Source organism: Callionymus lyra, chromosome 7, assembly GCF_982586985.1.
Source record: "Callionymus lyra chromosome 7, fCalLyr1.hap1.1, whole genome shotgun sequence".
NCBI lineage: Eukaryota > Metazoa > Chordata > Actinopteri > Syngnathiformes > Callionymidae > Callionymus > Callionymus lyra.
This window is the reverse complement of record NC_141824.1, coordinates 20,455,502-20,470,570: the sequence shown is the minus strand read 5'-3', so window position 1 is coordinate 20,470,570 and position 15,069 is coordinate 20,455,502. Positions and strand designations below refer to the sequence as shown.

General features: G+C 41.0%; 2 protein-coding genes across 5 annotated transcripts; both read right to left on the bottom strand.

Moving 5' to 3' along the window:
• Positions 1–2,230: 2,230 nt before the first annotated feature.
• On the bottom strand, positions 2,231–4,083 carry LOC148075577 (putative transmembrane protein INAFM2). Of its 2 annotated transcripts, none has more exons than XR_015711851.1 (2): positions 3,524–4,083; positions 2,231–2,924 (listed from the first exon to the last, which is right to left on the bottom strand). XR_015711851.1 is itself a non-coding variant. In XM_087795589.1 (2 exons), the coding sequence occupies exon 1, from the start codon at positions 3,897–3,899 to the stop codon at positions 3,624–3,626; it is 276 nt and encodes a 91-aa protein (XP_087651715.1). In that variant the 5' UTR covers positions 3,900–4,083; the 3' UTR covers positions 2,231–2,934; positions 3,587–3,623. The 2 variants fall into 2 exon arrangements, 1 of the variants encoding a protein (XP_087651715.1); XM_087795589.1 differs by having other exon boundaries at positions 2,231–2,934; positions 3,587–4,083.
• Positions 4,084–5,028: 945 nt separating this feature from the next.
• On the bottom strand, positions 5,029–15,061 carry ccdc9 (coiled-coil domain containing 9). 3 transcript variants are annotated; one of them, XM_087795944.1, is made up of 15 exons: positions 14,975–15,061; positions 13,907–13,976; positions 13,746–13,850; positions 13,460–13,606; positions 11,865–12,275; positions 11,714–11,797; positions 11,235–11,399; positions 10,983–11,164; positions 10,404–10,465; positions 9,330–9,444; positions 8,664–8,787; positions 7,816–8,257; positions 7,502–7,696; positions 7,160–7,324; positions 5,029–5,612 (listed from the first exon to the last, which is right to left on the bottom strand). In XM_087795944.1, exons 2-15 carry the CDS (start codon positions 13,907–13,909, stop codon positions 5,608–5,610), a joined length of 2,205 nt encoding a protein of 734 aa, XP_087652070.1. In that variant the 5' UTR covers positions 13,910–13,976; positions 14,975–15,061; the 3' UTR covers positions 5,029–5,607. The 3 variants fall into 3 exon arrangements, with proteins under 3 accessions (XP_087652070.1, XP_087652071.1, XP_087652072.1); XM_087795945.1 differs by lacking the exon at positions 14,975–15,061 and adding an exon at positions 14,694–14,929; XM_087795946.1 differs by lacking the exon at positions 7,502–7,696.
• Between the last annotated feature and the right edge of the window lie 8 nt (positions 15,062–15,069).

Sequence of the window (15,069 nt, the reverse complement as noted above, 5' to 3'; positions counted from 1 at the left end):
AGAGGAATACTACATCCGGGATACTGGCCGTCACCATGGCAACGCGCATTCACTGGTAACCCCCAAATTTATCAAAACTTCACAACAAGGCGTTGAGTCGTTGTTTGAATATAGTGACTCGATTATTTCAGTTAAGTTTATACATTGTGTTTTCTTTCTGCGTTTATTAAAATTGTTGTTAAAAGTGTGTCATATCAATCGTAATGTCTCATACTTTATATTTCTCTATTATTGCAACATCAAGTCCCTTATAACATGTATATAAATATACATATTTATTTGTAGAATAAAACGGCCTCCGTTTACGAGCTGTGTTGTAACATTTTCTTTTTATAAAAAATTAACGAATACTGAAGGAATAATAATACGAAGTAAAAAGTTGTCGCGTGATAAGTCAAAGCAGTGGGAGAAATAGAAATGGCGTAAGTCTATAATGATCCATATATATGATATAATATATAATAATATATATATATATATATATATATATATATATATATATATATATATAATCCAAAATGTTTTTTTTCAAGAAGGTAAATTAGAGAACAGTGACATCTAGTGGCTTGAATGCGCATTACCGCTGTGACCCTCACCAAAAGAGGAAAAACGTAAATCGTTACAATTGACTCGGACGTCGAAAAATATTATTTGTGGTCACATCTTCAGGGGGGGAGAGAGTAAAGTGAAATGCATTTAACGATTTTTCTGAATTCAAATCTGCCAGTGGCATTAGCATCACCTTTAACCTCTGACCTTCATAAATGGCAAAATCAATTTAGTAAAATAAATCAGCGACAGTGGGTCTTGCTTTCCAAAACTGTTATTGAAGAAGGAGGATTGTCTTCATCTCAAAGTCCCGAGGCACAGGTGTCTTCTTAAACCTCCTGGTCTAGTCTTTTTTTAGGTATGAGAGGAACTAATGTTTGAATTTTCATTTTATTCTCTATATTTTGTATTTATTTAAAGAGTAATAGAGGAACTGGATTCATTATAGGGAAGGGTGTTTCTCGCTTAGTCTCTGCCCAGTCCGAATCTTTGTTCGCCATTTTTATCTTCCTCATTAGTTCCCTTATCTTCATTTCTCTTGACAGCTGCCTGATCCAATATTCATTTGATATTCATATCAACCTGACTCAGACAAGACTTTAGCAGCTGGAGCTTCATGCGGGACCTTAAGACAAAAGTTCAGCTTCCAACAGCCCAGTTTTGTCTCTGATGGATTCTTGCAGCTCCAGAGCGCAGCAGTGCAGCAGCTGCAGTGTCTGATGGGAAAACAGGGGGAAGCTGCAGCAGAGTTTTTTGCTGCTGCAGTCCGAAGAGGACGAGAGCTGCTGACTCACCGAGACTGCCGTTCAGCTCTCGTCTGATGAGGAGAGCGCCTGAGGACGACTGTAGACCTGCAGCGACAAAAAGTGACCTCACCCAGGTTAGAGTCCTGAGGCTGGACCGCAGCTGCAGTTGGAGAATCTATTTAGCTCCGTCCCTCAATCCGTCCAGACCACCCTCCTGTCCTCCTGGAGCTTCTTTCTTCTCCAGTCAAACATGGCCGCCAAAATAAACACACTGGCTTAAAGTGTAAACACAGATCCAAACAGATTCATCCTCACCTCGCCAGGGACTATCTTCACAAGATAAGAAAAGTATTTTAGCCAACTTAAGGTCCTGGCCTCATTTGAATTAAATTCAACATCTAAAATGTTGAAAATCACATGATTGACTGACCAAGTACTGCGGCTCTCTTTTGGTATTGTCAAGAGGCACTATTATACATTTTTATATTTAATTTAAAAGGGTTGGAATTCATAAAACTGAATTTATTACATTTATTTAGGAGTTTGAATTAAAATAATCTCTATGTGTAAGAAAAATAATTCATTCGAAAATATCAATATAATTTTTAATTTCACAGATGACGTCAGTGATGAAGCTTCATGAAGCCTCATTTTCTGATCTCAGAAGGGGGTTCCCTTGGCTAGAAGACGACGATTGGTTTCATTCAACTACTTGATTAAAGTCAAATAATCCAGAGCAAAGAGCGCCTTCTAGTAAGTAAGTAAGTAATTTATATTTATAGAGCGCTTTTTTAGATCAGGGTCACAAAGCGCTTAAACAATAAAAAAACAACAAATAAAACAATATACTAAACAGATCAAGTGGCCTCTTACAACGAGGACAGTGCTACTACACAAAGCTTCAACAACACAGGGTCGGCAAAAAAAGGAGACAACTGAGTAGATGCATAGTTTATCGTCATGTCAAAGATTCTGGAGGCTACATAGTCAACAACCATCGTCTCCGTGGTTCACAGTCCAGGTGTGACGTGCGTCCATCTGCGGTCCTTCTGGTTATCAAGACTAGCTACTGAGTATAGTGTGACCGGGTCACGGCTGCTACAGAACTGAGGCTTCTCTAGGTACCTGAAGGAAACAGCAGCTTCCTGCTGCGGAGAAATCAAAAAGGCATTCGGATAAATGTTCAGTGCAGAGAGAGAGTGGGGTCTTCAGCAGGTGCAGGGTCTTTACAAGATGTGGAGGAGTCTGAAGGAACAGTCTTTGGCCCTCAGAAGGTTTTTGCTTGTAAGGTTTGTAGCTTCTGAGGAACCTTCCTCCATCACTCAGTCCTTGTGGAAGGTTTTTGGACCGAGTGTAAGACAGGTCCAAACCTGACCGAGGGTAAGACAGGTGCACATCTGACCGAGGGTAAGACAGGTCCACATCTGAGCGAGGGTAAGACAGGTCCAAACCTGACCGAGGGTAAGACAGGTGCACATCTGAGCGAGGGTAAGACAGGTCAAACATCTGAGCGAGGGTAAGACAGGTCCACATCTCACCGAGGGTAAGACAGGTCCACATCTGAGCGAGGGTAAGACAGGTCCAACATCTGAGCGAGGGTAAGACAGGTCCACATCTGAGGCCTCACATCTAAACTAGACTATAGAAGCATCATTTAATGATCATTTGAAAATGATAACTATTATAGCAATTGGATGCTAACTATTGTATTGAATATCAGAATCACAATTTGTTGCAAAACATTGATTAAAACAGTTTTTTTTTTGTGTGTCAGTTATGTTTTTCATTAAACACGACTCTTTCAGCAGCTAAGAAAAACTGAATAAAAAAAAATAGGAACACAATTTAAAAGAATATTAAATCAGCGCCTTTTTTAAAACTATTATCTACAATATCAATACATCTATTTTTTAACTTTGTTTTATTTATTTAAATATTTTAGAACTAGTGTTGAATAAACATCTTTTTTTTTTCTCTATAATTTTCCTGGTTTGTTGTCCAAGAAATCTTGAAATAAAATCAAATAAAACTAAAAGAAACGAAGGATGAATATCGATTTTTGTTGTTTTTAGTGTCGCTAAAAAAAAAGGAAACGCATCTGATTTAAGTTCGGGTGAAGTGATCAATATTCATCAATAATTCATTTTTAGTGAAAAAATGGAAAAAAGTCAAAACCATCTTTAGAAAACTGCGAGACTAGAACCGTGACCTGACCCACCCTGACCCACCAGACAACAGAGTCCACTCGAAGTTCAGGGAATAAACGGATCAGGAACTTCCTTCCATCTCACCGGGTCTCGACCCCCACCGACCTCCCGGTTCTTCCCGTCATCCCGGATTTGTCGTACAGTCAGTTCGGTTCGGCGTCACGGCGACGGTGCCGTTGGTGCCGTGCGAGTCCGGGGTCCAGAAGAAGACGTAGTAGATGACCAGGATGAACGCGGCCACGGACACGCACAGGAAGTAGGCGATGGCCATCGCCACTTTCACCCAGATCTTGGTGGACATGTTGACGTGTTTGGCCCGCAGCTCCCCTGGGTAGCTGGGCCTCCGCATGTCCCCGTTCCGCCTCTCCGCGGTCACCGGTCTGTCGGCCGCTTTCATCTCCAGATGTGCGCCAATTCCAGATCCAGATGTTTCACAGGCGTGTTCATTTAAGTTCGTCCCGCTTGAGCCCCGCGTCCCCGCCTCTTTATGGTTCCGGTCCAGCCGGACACCGGGTGATGTGGAGCAGCGCTCAGCAGATGTGGATCCCGCAGCTTCTCTGGGTCCGCCTCCGTCATCCACCTTCACCGGACAGTCTTAACTCGAAGAGGCTTCAGCGCGGTGGATGAACGGGACGCGGTCCAGCTTGCTGTCGTGAAGCAAGCCGCTTCCGGTTACCGCCTTCAAAGTAAAGCTCGCAACCTCGTATTGAGTTGTAACATCTTAAATAAGATATTTTCATTTTAGCTTTAACATGTACTGACGACCATTTTACATTTATTTTTACATTTTGATTAAACCTTAATTAACTCTTGTGCCCAATTATTGCGAAGCAGACATTTATTCTGAAACCAAACAGTATAGTATCCGGTAGAGCGACGCGGCTGTGACGCATTTCTTCATGCAGACTCGGAAGAGGCGGGGCTGAAAGTGCGCAGCAGACGCTGATTGGCTGAGAGTTTTGAGAGGAAAACGTCCCGCAGAAGATACTGCTGCTGCTCTGCAGCGCGTCCACGCGTGATCCGTGCACGCAACGTGGAGGAGAAACAACAAAGAGGTGATCGCGTCAAAGATAAATCTTCGCACGAGAACCTCAGGCTTAAGGCAGGGAGAAGATGAGGAGGGGGACATTCTTCTTCCGGTAAACAGAAATCAAGGTCACAGACACGAAGGTGAACACGTGGACTCGAATGTAAATTATTTACATAACTGTCTGACAAGAGAAAAAAAAAAAATATATATATATATATATATATAAATGAAATTTAAAAAAACAACATACAGTTGTGTAATTATAAATGTAAACATTGAAACAGTTTCACTTCAAATAATAACCATTTTGAACCCCCCAAAAAAGAAGAAGAAATTAGATTAATTCTACAAATGTTATAACCAAAGAAATAAATTGCGAAAAAGTACCAAAACGATATAAAATGAGACGAAAAACAACTTCACATTAGAGTTGCGATGAAATCTAAAGAAAATGTGTGAAATCCAAATGAAGAAAGAAAACTAAAGAAATCAAAAATCACAGTTAAAATATACTTTAATAGCATCGACCGTTGAGAATGTTGGCCTCCACACGAGTGGATCGACCCTCAGAAATACATTTATTGACTTAATGGTGAAACAAAGCTGACATGAGGAAATATCTGCGCTGAGCGATGTTCGTAAAACTAAAGAAGATTTCAAATAGAAGTTCATGCTTGAGTTTTTCTGGTCGACGTAAAACGCTTCAAATCTGTTTCACCTGTTCCGTCTGCTTCTTGCGATGATAAAAAAAAATGTTTTGTTTCATACTAAAATGAAATTTAAAAAAATGGAATATCCTCCTGTGATGATAACAAAATATTTTAAAGGATTTCATTTACAACAAAGGTCACCAGAGTTCAGCCTGATAACTTCCTGATAAAGGGTTGACGCCCTGCTTCGACGGAATTCAAGATTTTCTAACTGATCCTAGTGAAGATTAAAAATATAAATCCAGCAGAGAAAGACCCTGGTGAGCAGCAGAACTGGTCGTGACCTGAGCTGGGAAGTCTAGGGTTCGTCAACAACGAGGTCATCGTCGTCATCGACTCCTCGATGTCATCTTTGTTCCGTCTCATCACTCTGTCGACACAAACACGGGGAGAACATAAGTTCAGTCCACTGTTGCTCGCAGACCTGGTTTCATCCTCAACAACAGACCTGGAGGAGGTCACAATATTTGCTCTTCTCCAGGATCCAATCCAAACACACGTCATCACTTGAAACACTTTATCAGCCGCAAGACCAGCAAGAAGATCATTTCCTCCCGAAAGCTTGAATTTAATAAAGCCTCTAATTCCCCCGACAACCCCTCCCAACACATCAGGCTATTTCAACAACGGATGTGTGTGTGTGTGTGTGTGTGTGTGTGTGTGTGTGTGTGTGTGTGTGTGTGTGTGTGTGTGTGTGTGTGTGTGTGTGTGTGTGTGTGTGTGTGAGATCACATTACATCCCATCAGTGAGCAACAGAGAGGAACAACACTTGGCCTGCTGCCACACCCGGCCCACGATCCAAGAAATAATTAACATTTTTACCTGAGACACCTTTCACACATTAATTATAAAATATAATGGTAACCTTTTGAACTGCTGCAGTGTCATTTCCAGGGTTATTAGAATTAACTTTCATTATTCTTCCAAAACTTTACCGATTTGTCATTTGCAGTCTCCAGAAAAACTAAGTGTTTTCAGTGGGCGGGGCTTAAGCACATTTTCTAATGAAATATTTAAATGAAGAGAGTTTTGTACAAACAGACACATACTGATGAGTACAATAGAGTCCAGCATAAATTTAAGAGACATTTAAGAGACAATTAACACATTAGTTGTCCTTTAAGAAAAACAAGCTAAAATAAATAAATTCCTTATAATAAGAAAAAGGGAGCCAAGAGCGCCAACTACTGATCTGAGTGATGTTTTTATTTCAGTAATTCATGTTCTTCTCGGGAATAGATTAAGATAAATGTTTGAAATCTTATTACGCAGTTTTTGGACAAAATGTTCTTTAGCATAATCAACTCTCCTCCCTAAAGCTCTTTGAGAGACATGGAAGACTTTCAGAGCATCATCACTGAAAACCACAGACCCATCAGCAGCACTGGGCCGACCGCACATCTCTGCGCCAGAGTGAAGACGGAAGTTAAAGACTGAATCATTGCATCAGTTTGACTTGGACTTTGCCCTGTGAGTCACCCAACTTTCAGTTCACTGACTCAGGCCTGAAGGTCGTACGAATAAAGCATCCTCATTATGTGGCGAGGTTTGTGTCCACTAGGGGGCCTTTTGGGGCATTGTTCACCAAATCTGACTGAATGTAAATAAAGTATCTCTTATTTATAAAATCCCTTTAAAAATCCAGTGGATATGAATCGCTCGAGCCTTTTACCAGGTTTAACGGCCACTCAAGCATTTAAACAGCGACGGTCACTTTCATCTGATTAGACGATCAAGGTTGAAATATTCATCAGTTGAAGTTACGAGAATGATTATAAGAACGAGTAAGCCCTTTATTTTTTCTTACTATTGTATCTCTTTTAGGTTTTGAAAAAAAACAAAAAACCTTTAAATTAGTCAATTATAAATATAAATTGAAAAATAAGAACCAATCAAAAAAAAACAAGCCAGCTCACCTGCTGTTGACTCATTCTTTGTCTCAAGCTTTTCTTCCTCCTCTGTTGCAACGGCAGCTTCTTCTTCTTCTGCTTCTTCTTCTGCTTCTGTTTCTCCTGCTTCTGCTTCTTGTCCACAGCTGGTCAGCAGGACTTCAGGGGCAGCATCAGAGGGAGGCTCGTCCACTGAGGGCACACAGAGAAGCACAGCTGAAGTAAAGCGTTTAAGGAGATGGAATATAGCAGAAGGTGAACTCAGGGATTACAGATTTATTTTCAAGTTTGAAAGTGCCCCTCAAAACAATCAAGAAGAGATTAGGTTTGAGGAACATCTTCCACCCCAGATTTAAGAAGACCCTTTACCCTCCAGAGAATCCTGCTCTATCAGGGCCGCGGCCTCACAGGCCTCAGACGGGTTCATAACCAAAACGGTAGAAGGAGTCGAGTCAGAATCATCTGAGGATGGAACTGTTGGAGGGAGAACCGACTCTGGTTCTGGTTCTGAAGGAACCGGAGGTGAGTGCACCTCTTCAGGAGGTGGACAAACCACTGCTGCAGCTGATCAGAGAGCAACAGAGAAGGGAAGGAGAGAGAGAGAGAGTCAGTGGGTGAGGAAAAGAGAAGTTGGTGAAGACAAGAGTAGAAAGTAAAGACCGCTACAGTCTGCAGACGTTCACCTGCAACATCCTCGTCTTTTAGAGAATCGCTGACTTCTGTTGACGTGTCCACCTGTGGCTCCTCCTTCTTCTCTGGTGGGCTGGACTCTGTGTTGGAGGGTTTCGGCGGGCTATCCCCCCCTACGCTGCTCCTCGGAGACAACATCTCCATCTCCTCCCCCCAGTCCGTGACTGGTTGGTAGCCCTCCGGCAGCGTGAACGGGCTGACGGGCTTCGCTCCCTCCGGAGACTCGGCCACTGGGGCCGGAGGCGGGATGTGGACTTTGACTCTCGGGGTCCGCTGCACTTTAGGGCTCCGAGCAGGGGACGGCTTCTCGTTGCCCGTGTCCCTCTTCTCCTCCTGATCCCTGTCCAAGCCCTCATCCTCCTCCTCCTCCACCACCTCTCCGTCACTGGCATCCTCCCACTCGTCCTCGTCCTCCTCTTCTGGCTTCGGCTCCGTCTGAGGAGAGTTCCAGATGTTAGTCCACTGCAGGACCCCCCCAAAGGGACACCAAATAAGTATTCAAAAAGATACACCTCAGGACAAATGGATCATCTTGAAACAGGCCATTAAACTTCACTGAAGATAAGCTTCAGATTAGTCACATTATCAGTCTCTCTCTTTGATTTATCAATTCAATCTTGTTCCTGTTGCTAAAATATATCGTCATCGCTTCACATTTTTACCATTTAATTACATCTTAATAATAGATTCAAAATTAACTTCTTTAATAAGTTAACTTGAGTTTATTCCTGAATATCAGGTTCATGTTCCTTAAACATGTTTATGGAGCGTCAACAGTTCCTCCAGGTCATAAACTGACGGTTTTCTTCTCACTTCGGGGTTGAATTCTCAAAAAATGTACCGTTTCAACTGGAGCGGTTTTGGTTTTGGGTTTCTCCTTCTTGACGTTTTCCTCCTTCTTCCCGCGGTCCTGCGTCTTTCTCTCCTCCTCCTCCTCGTCTCCTTCCCAGCGGTTGTCATGCATGCTGTCAAGGAATGAGGAACATCACTTTTTGGTTAAGAGGACGAATAAGGCGAGTGCTTGTTTTATCTTTAGAATTGTAGTCCCAAACTACCAAACCTAAATGAAATGCGCCCAATTTATCTGGTGTATTTTTTTAACAGTTTATTCCAAAGAAGTATTTTTTGCTATTTTACAAAATAGAAATTATTATAATTATTTATTTAAACATCAAGACTTAACTTATTTGTTTTCTTATTTATTTTCTGACCATTTTAAACTGAAATAATAAAATCATATTATTTGTAATATCATGCCCATTTATTATTATTAAAAAAATCTAAATATAATTACACAATTAGTTTGTCATATTGTGATTTTTTCAACTATTATAAAGGTTTTGTTTTACTGTATAATTAATATATATTATTGTATACAAAAATAAATCGACACTTTTTTTCTATTATTCCAATTTCCTCTCATGCTGTGCAGTGCCATTAAATACACAAGTTACATAGATTTACTCAAACATATGTGACTGGAACTGAAGCACATCTAGACTTTCACCTGTAGCTCTGCTTCGGTCCTCTCCCCCTCCCTCGACCTCCTCGGTGACCCTGACCTCTGCCCTGAGACACAAAGTCACCGAATGTTGACGCTCTGGGAGGATGACGCCCCTCATCTGAAAAGGGTGAAGAGGAGATTAAACAGAGTGAAGAAGAACATAAGTCATGGAGCGCATGAAGAAGGTCAGAGAGCTCGCTGGGGAGGAAGAAAGGAGTGATAAAGAAGGTTGGAGGGGATCAGTGGGGAGTCAAGAGGATACTTGACGATGAAAGCACAGAGTCTAGTAATAAGGCAGGAAGCAAAGGACGAGTCTAACGTTGATCTTAAAATCCTCTGAAGGGCTGACGTTGATTTAAAGGGTCGTCAGTTCACGATCATAACAGTGGTCACATAAGATGAACTCTTGATAAATGTACGCAAGTAATAAGACAAGATTAATCATATATAATACCTGACGTAAGTGCTAGAAAGCCATTAAAGAACAATGAAAAATAAAAAAACCCGCTTTTGGCCAGAAAAGCTCTAGAACATGATTCAGGAATTGTGTTAATCGCTGCCATTAAGTAAAATATTGCTTTTCCTTAGAAGGACTCAAACTTAGCCCAACTACGCAAACAACTGATCCACCGGATCCAGATGAACGTAGGATCATTACCACAATGAAATCACTTTTAAGCGAACAAATCAAGATCGTTTTTCCGTTCAAGAATAATACTGAATAAAACTGTTATATTGACTCCACCACTCCTTGGCTGTGGCAATGATAAATACACTCTTGCGGCTTTCCAAAGGGATTAAAGTACTCACACCTGTGGGATGTTCTACAGAATGAAAGACCTGTTCTGTCTTCATGACCTTCAGCCACAGAGGTCAGTTAATGGTGTGCTGAGAGCTGGTTTGAGTGCAGCTGCTCCATTAGGGATATAACCTCATTTACACACAGGCCTCGGTCTGCCTCAAGAAGTGAAGCGATACGTGTGTCTCTGCAGGACAGCGTGACATCATGTCAATAAAGTTATATCTATCTATGTCTCACATGTGTTGTACTGCTGACACAATGTTGTGTGTACTTGCCTCTCCTGCCGCCGCCCTCTGAAGGGACACCTTCTGAAGGTGCTGATGGATCCTCCTTGAACCTGCAGATCCAAACACAGTATGAGAGACGTTTAGTAATCAAAGATTGTGTCAATAATCACTTAGAAAACATCACTGAAGCTTAATTTACATTTTATAGAGAAGAAAGGGCCTCTTTTTTGAGACATTAGGACGATGTAATAATGAATATGGAAAGTTCAATAAACAAATAAATACATTAAATGTAAATATTTCAATGAAAATAGAGTTTTGCACAAACAGACACATACTGATGATACAATAGAGGTCTAAGATATATTTAAGAGACACTTAAATCAACACATCGGTTGACATTTAATAATCTCTTTTTCTTTCTTTCGTATTATTTTATTTTTATATTGTGTAATGCCACTGCAACAAATTCCTGTGTCGTTTTTACTACGTTGGCAATAAAAGGTTTTCGGATTCTGTAAAGGTCGTCACGTGACAGATCCTCAAAAGTGCAACAGGAATCAAATGTGAATTATGAAAGAGACTTGAGGATTAATGATGACTGTGGTGAAGCTTCCAGGGTCTTACATGGTGTCGGTCTTCTGCATGTCCCACTCCCTCCTCCACTGGCCAGTGGCGTTGCGATGGCGCGCCAGCCTCTCCTCGTCGATCTGCTCGCGCTCCTTCTTCCAGCGCAGGTACTCGGCTCTCTCCCGACCCGTCATCGACATGGTCATGTCCACGGAGCCCTTCTGCCCCGGACGCCGACTCTACGGCAAGAAAAAAATATAAGATTGCGACATAACTTCCCGTTGGTCAGCGCCGGAGGCTCCGACTCACGATCCACTCTCGCTCCAGCTCCGCGCCCGTCTTCACGTTGTCAAAGTCCAGGCCGCCCCAGTTCCGCACGTGTCTCCTGCTGCCTTCTTTTCGGTCAGAGTCGGCAACTGGACCAGAGCGTCTCGGGTCGTCCAGGAAGTTGCGCAGTGGCTTGTCACTGTCCACCTAGAATTAAAGTGATACATTTGAATGAGAAAAAAATGAATTGAAGCTGGTTGACAAATGAAAAACCTTGTGACGTGAGGAAGAAAATAATTAGGGCAGGAGAAATATGTATCTTTGAATGATCACTTTAAATCAGTTTTTTAACTTTAAGTCACTTAATAGTCTCAATTTAAGGCTTTGAATCGAGAATTTAAATCTCATAACCTACAAGTTAAAAGTAAAAATCATTCAAATATTCTATTAAGTCAATATGAATCGGTCAGCAGATACAATGACGAGGCGAGACTGAAAGAAACCACCATACGGAGACTCACCACCTGCCCTCGCTCGTACTCTGCGATCCTCTCCATCTCCTCATTCATCTTCTCAATGTTCTGTCTCCTCTTCTCCTCCCACTCCTGCCAAGAGTTCATCAGCCAACATCAGTAGAGGGACCACCACACCAAGAGTTAGTGAAGACCCTACCTTGTTTTTTCTGTCACCTCCAGCACCACCTGGTGGTCCGCCCCCGGGCACCCCTCCACCGGTTCCTCCTCCTCCTGTTCCTCCTCCTCCTCCTCCTCCTGCTCCTCCTGCTCCCCCTCTCCCTCTCCGTCCAACTCTGCGTCCCTGGCTTCCTGCTTCTCCAGGTTCTGCTTCCCCATGTGGCCTTCGTTCTGCATCTCTGGGAGGCCTGGACTCTGCGAGCCTTTGGGGTTTCGGTTCGCCATCACGTGGGGTCCTTGGCTCCCACTCCCTTCTTTCCGGACGAGCTCCCCCTCGCTGTCCCCCCTGGCCAACTCGTCCTGAACCCGTTCTGCGAGGCGGACTATGGCCGTCACTGTCCTCGGACGTCTTTCGTCCTCTGGGCTTTCGTTCGTTCGGAACTTTTTTCTCCTACGAGGACAGAAAACACTCAGACATGGGGGCCCACAGGGGTTGATCCTAGGCCCAGTTAGGATCCACATTTGTGGTAGAAAAATAGTTTAGTACTGCTCTAACGATTCAAGCTACTAATTTGTCGTGATGGGTGAATTTGGTCATTGCAATGAGTCTGTTAATTGAGTCACAACTAAAGTGCGTTTCTTCAAATCATTTTGTTGATAATTTAAAAAATAAAACTATAGTCTACACACAGATACAAAAGATCTATGAGACTTTATCATTATACTTTTTTAATACTAATAAACTGGCTTAAAAAAAAAAGAAAATGGCTGAAGTTAAGTTCTCATCAGATAAAAATGTATTGTTTAAAAGTATCATCTTGTTCTTTCATTTTATATAAACTTTGTTCTTGTTATTATTTTTTTTATGAATTATTGTCTGTATTGCTGTGTTCTAATTGGAAAAACAATAAAGTTCTATCTATATAAACATTTCTCCTCTTTAAATTAAACAAAAAGGTAAATATACTGTACAAATGTAGGAAAAAAAAGTGGGACAGATTTGTTGTCTGCCAACAAAAAATAATATAATTGATGATTGATTGTGTATATATATATATATATATATATATAAAAAATGGTATAATTTAGTTTGGGGACAGGAGTGGAGTGAAAGTATGACTCTTCTGTGTTTATCTTTGTATCCTTTGTCTTTTATCTATGTTCCTTATCTTTAGACTGATCTAATCTTGCACTTTCTTTTTATAGAAACTTTGTTCTTATTCTTGTTCTTATTTTCATCAATCTATCGTCTGTGTTGATGTTTGCTAATTGGAAAAACTATTTCCCTAACAAAGAAGGAGACCTCCGGAGGGACCAATAAAGTTTTTTATCTATATCTATCTAAATAAACTGAATACTGGTGCCATCACACGGCTCACATTTTCAAAATAAAATGTCTTTAGGACCGAAGTAAATTTCTTCAAATCGTTATGAAAATTACAAATCGTGACAGTTCCATGTCATTTTAAAGACTTGTTTAAATGGGCTAATCAATCATGACTGTACATTCAACAAAAACATTCAACAACCAGAAGAAGCCTCTGTACATTATCCAGTCTGCCAGAGACGAGTGTCTCTTGGATCATAAATTTAAGTCCCAAACATGAGAACCGAGTGGCTCCTATGTAGTCTTACCACAGTTGGTTTCAAAAGGTCGACATTCACAGTGAAGTTCTCCTTCTCTGGTCTCCTCCTTTCATCTGGCTCGTGTGGTCGGGGCTTCCTTGCGGTGGTCACAGCGATGCCCTCCTGCTCGGCCTTCTTTTTGTCTTCTTCGATTTCCTACAACGTTGTTAAAGATTCACAGATAAGTACGTAAGTAACACAGATTAAGTTACCAGAATAAGAAACAGAAACTATCACTTTCTCTAGGATCATGTTTTCATGTGATCTCCGGAAAACATAAACAGGATTTTCTCACCTGATAGCGCTTCACGAGTGCTTCATTCTTCTTCCTCAGAGCTTCAATCCTTCTGTCCAGCTCTGCATCCTTCTCCTCCTTAGTTTTGAGATCTACCACTGAGGACTGTGATGGATAGAATTACTCAAGAGATAGTTGCATGAAAGACCTTCAGTTCTCACCATCTTAGCTTGTCTTCATAAACCTCCGGACTTCAGGGACGATGGGGATCAGCAGGACGAGCTGTTCCTGCTGGAAAACATTTTGTTATACAATTCTTTGTGTCAACATTTACAGATATTAAAGTGTAGAAATTAAATGTTCACAGGTTGTTTGTTCATCCGGTTTTTCAGAATCAGAAAAGAAGCTCATAACTTCCTCAGAGTTTCTTGAACAAATTTTAAATCAACATTTGAAACTGTAACAAGAACAAGACAGATTTTTTTTTCCCAAATGCAACTTTTGAATCGGAATAAAACATTTTCCATCAAGCAGTCTTTATTTTTGTAAGTCTACTTGGAACACGAGGCTAGAATTAAATCCGATTCCCCATTTTTTAGATCGACAATGTATTCATTAAAAACAAAGTTTCTTTAAACAGAAAGTGCAAGATTACACATTCTAAATCTAACGATAAAGAGATAGAGATAGATCAAAGAAAAATACAAAGGCAAAGAATACAAAGATAAACACAGAACCGACTCATCTTTTCACTCCACTCCTGCCCTCAGAACTTCAGAATTATACAATCTAATAACACAGTTATGTTATCATTATAAGTTATGTACCTTATTTGAATTGCTTTGTATTTTAAGTAAAATGTGATGGATATAATTAAATAGTTATTGAACCTGTTGTTCTGCCTAAGTGACTGTAGGATAGAATATTCTTGTTTAAAATATGTATCCTGTCTTGAAATATTCTGATCACTTGATTCAACCAGAAGCGAACAGACGCAGTAGTTCTCACCTTCACTGCAGCTCAACTGACCACCAACAGCCAATCAGATTTGACGTAACATGCAGGTAACTGGACTATTCAGGGCTTTTATAATCGCATTAGATCGAAACTATGAAGTCAAATATTCACACGAGGAGCAGCAACAGATAAAACTCGTCCTCGTTATGTTTTCTTGTTTCTGTTCGGTACAAAGCTGTCCATTTCGGATAATAACGTCGCAAAAACAAGACAAATTAAGAAACAGATGTTCACGTCGAAGTGTGACGTAAAGGGTCTTTTTATAAAAGTACCTGTGTTGGTTTTGTTGCATCAAGAACGACGTTTGAAGCTTTGTGACGTCCCGCGACTCAATGTGTCTTTATTACTTGGTATCCGGTGTATTTCT

What these genes read in the sequence shown, in the direction of transcription:
- LOC148075577 (XM_087795589.1), bottom strand. Translation starts at nt 3,899, where the DNA reads ATGAAAGCGGCCGACAGACCGGTGACCGCGGAGAGGCGGAACGGGGAC.
- ccdc9 (XM_087795944.1), bottom strand. An exon ending in GGACCGAAGCAGAGCTACAG is followed by an intron (nt 8,788 to 9,329) that starts GTGAAAGTCTAG and finishes ATTCCTTGACAG; the next exon opens with CATGCATGACAACCGCTGGG. An exon ending in AGAGCAGGATTCTCTGGAGG is followed by an intron (nt 7,325 to 7,501) that starts GTAAAGGGTCTT and finishes GTGTGCCCTCAG; the next exon opens with TGGACGAGCCTCCCTCTGAT.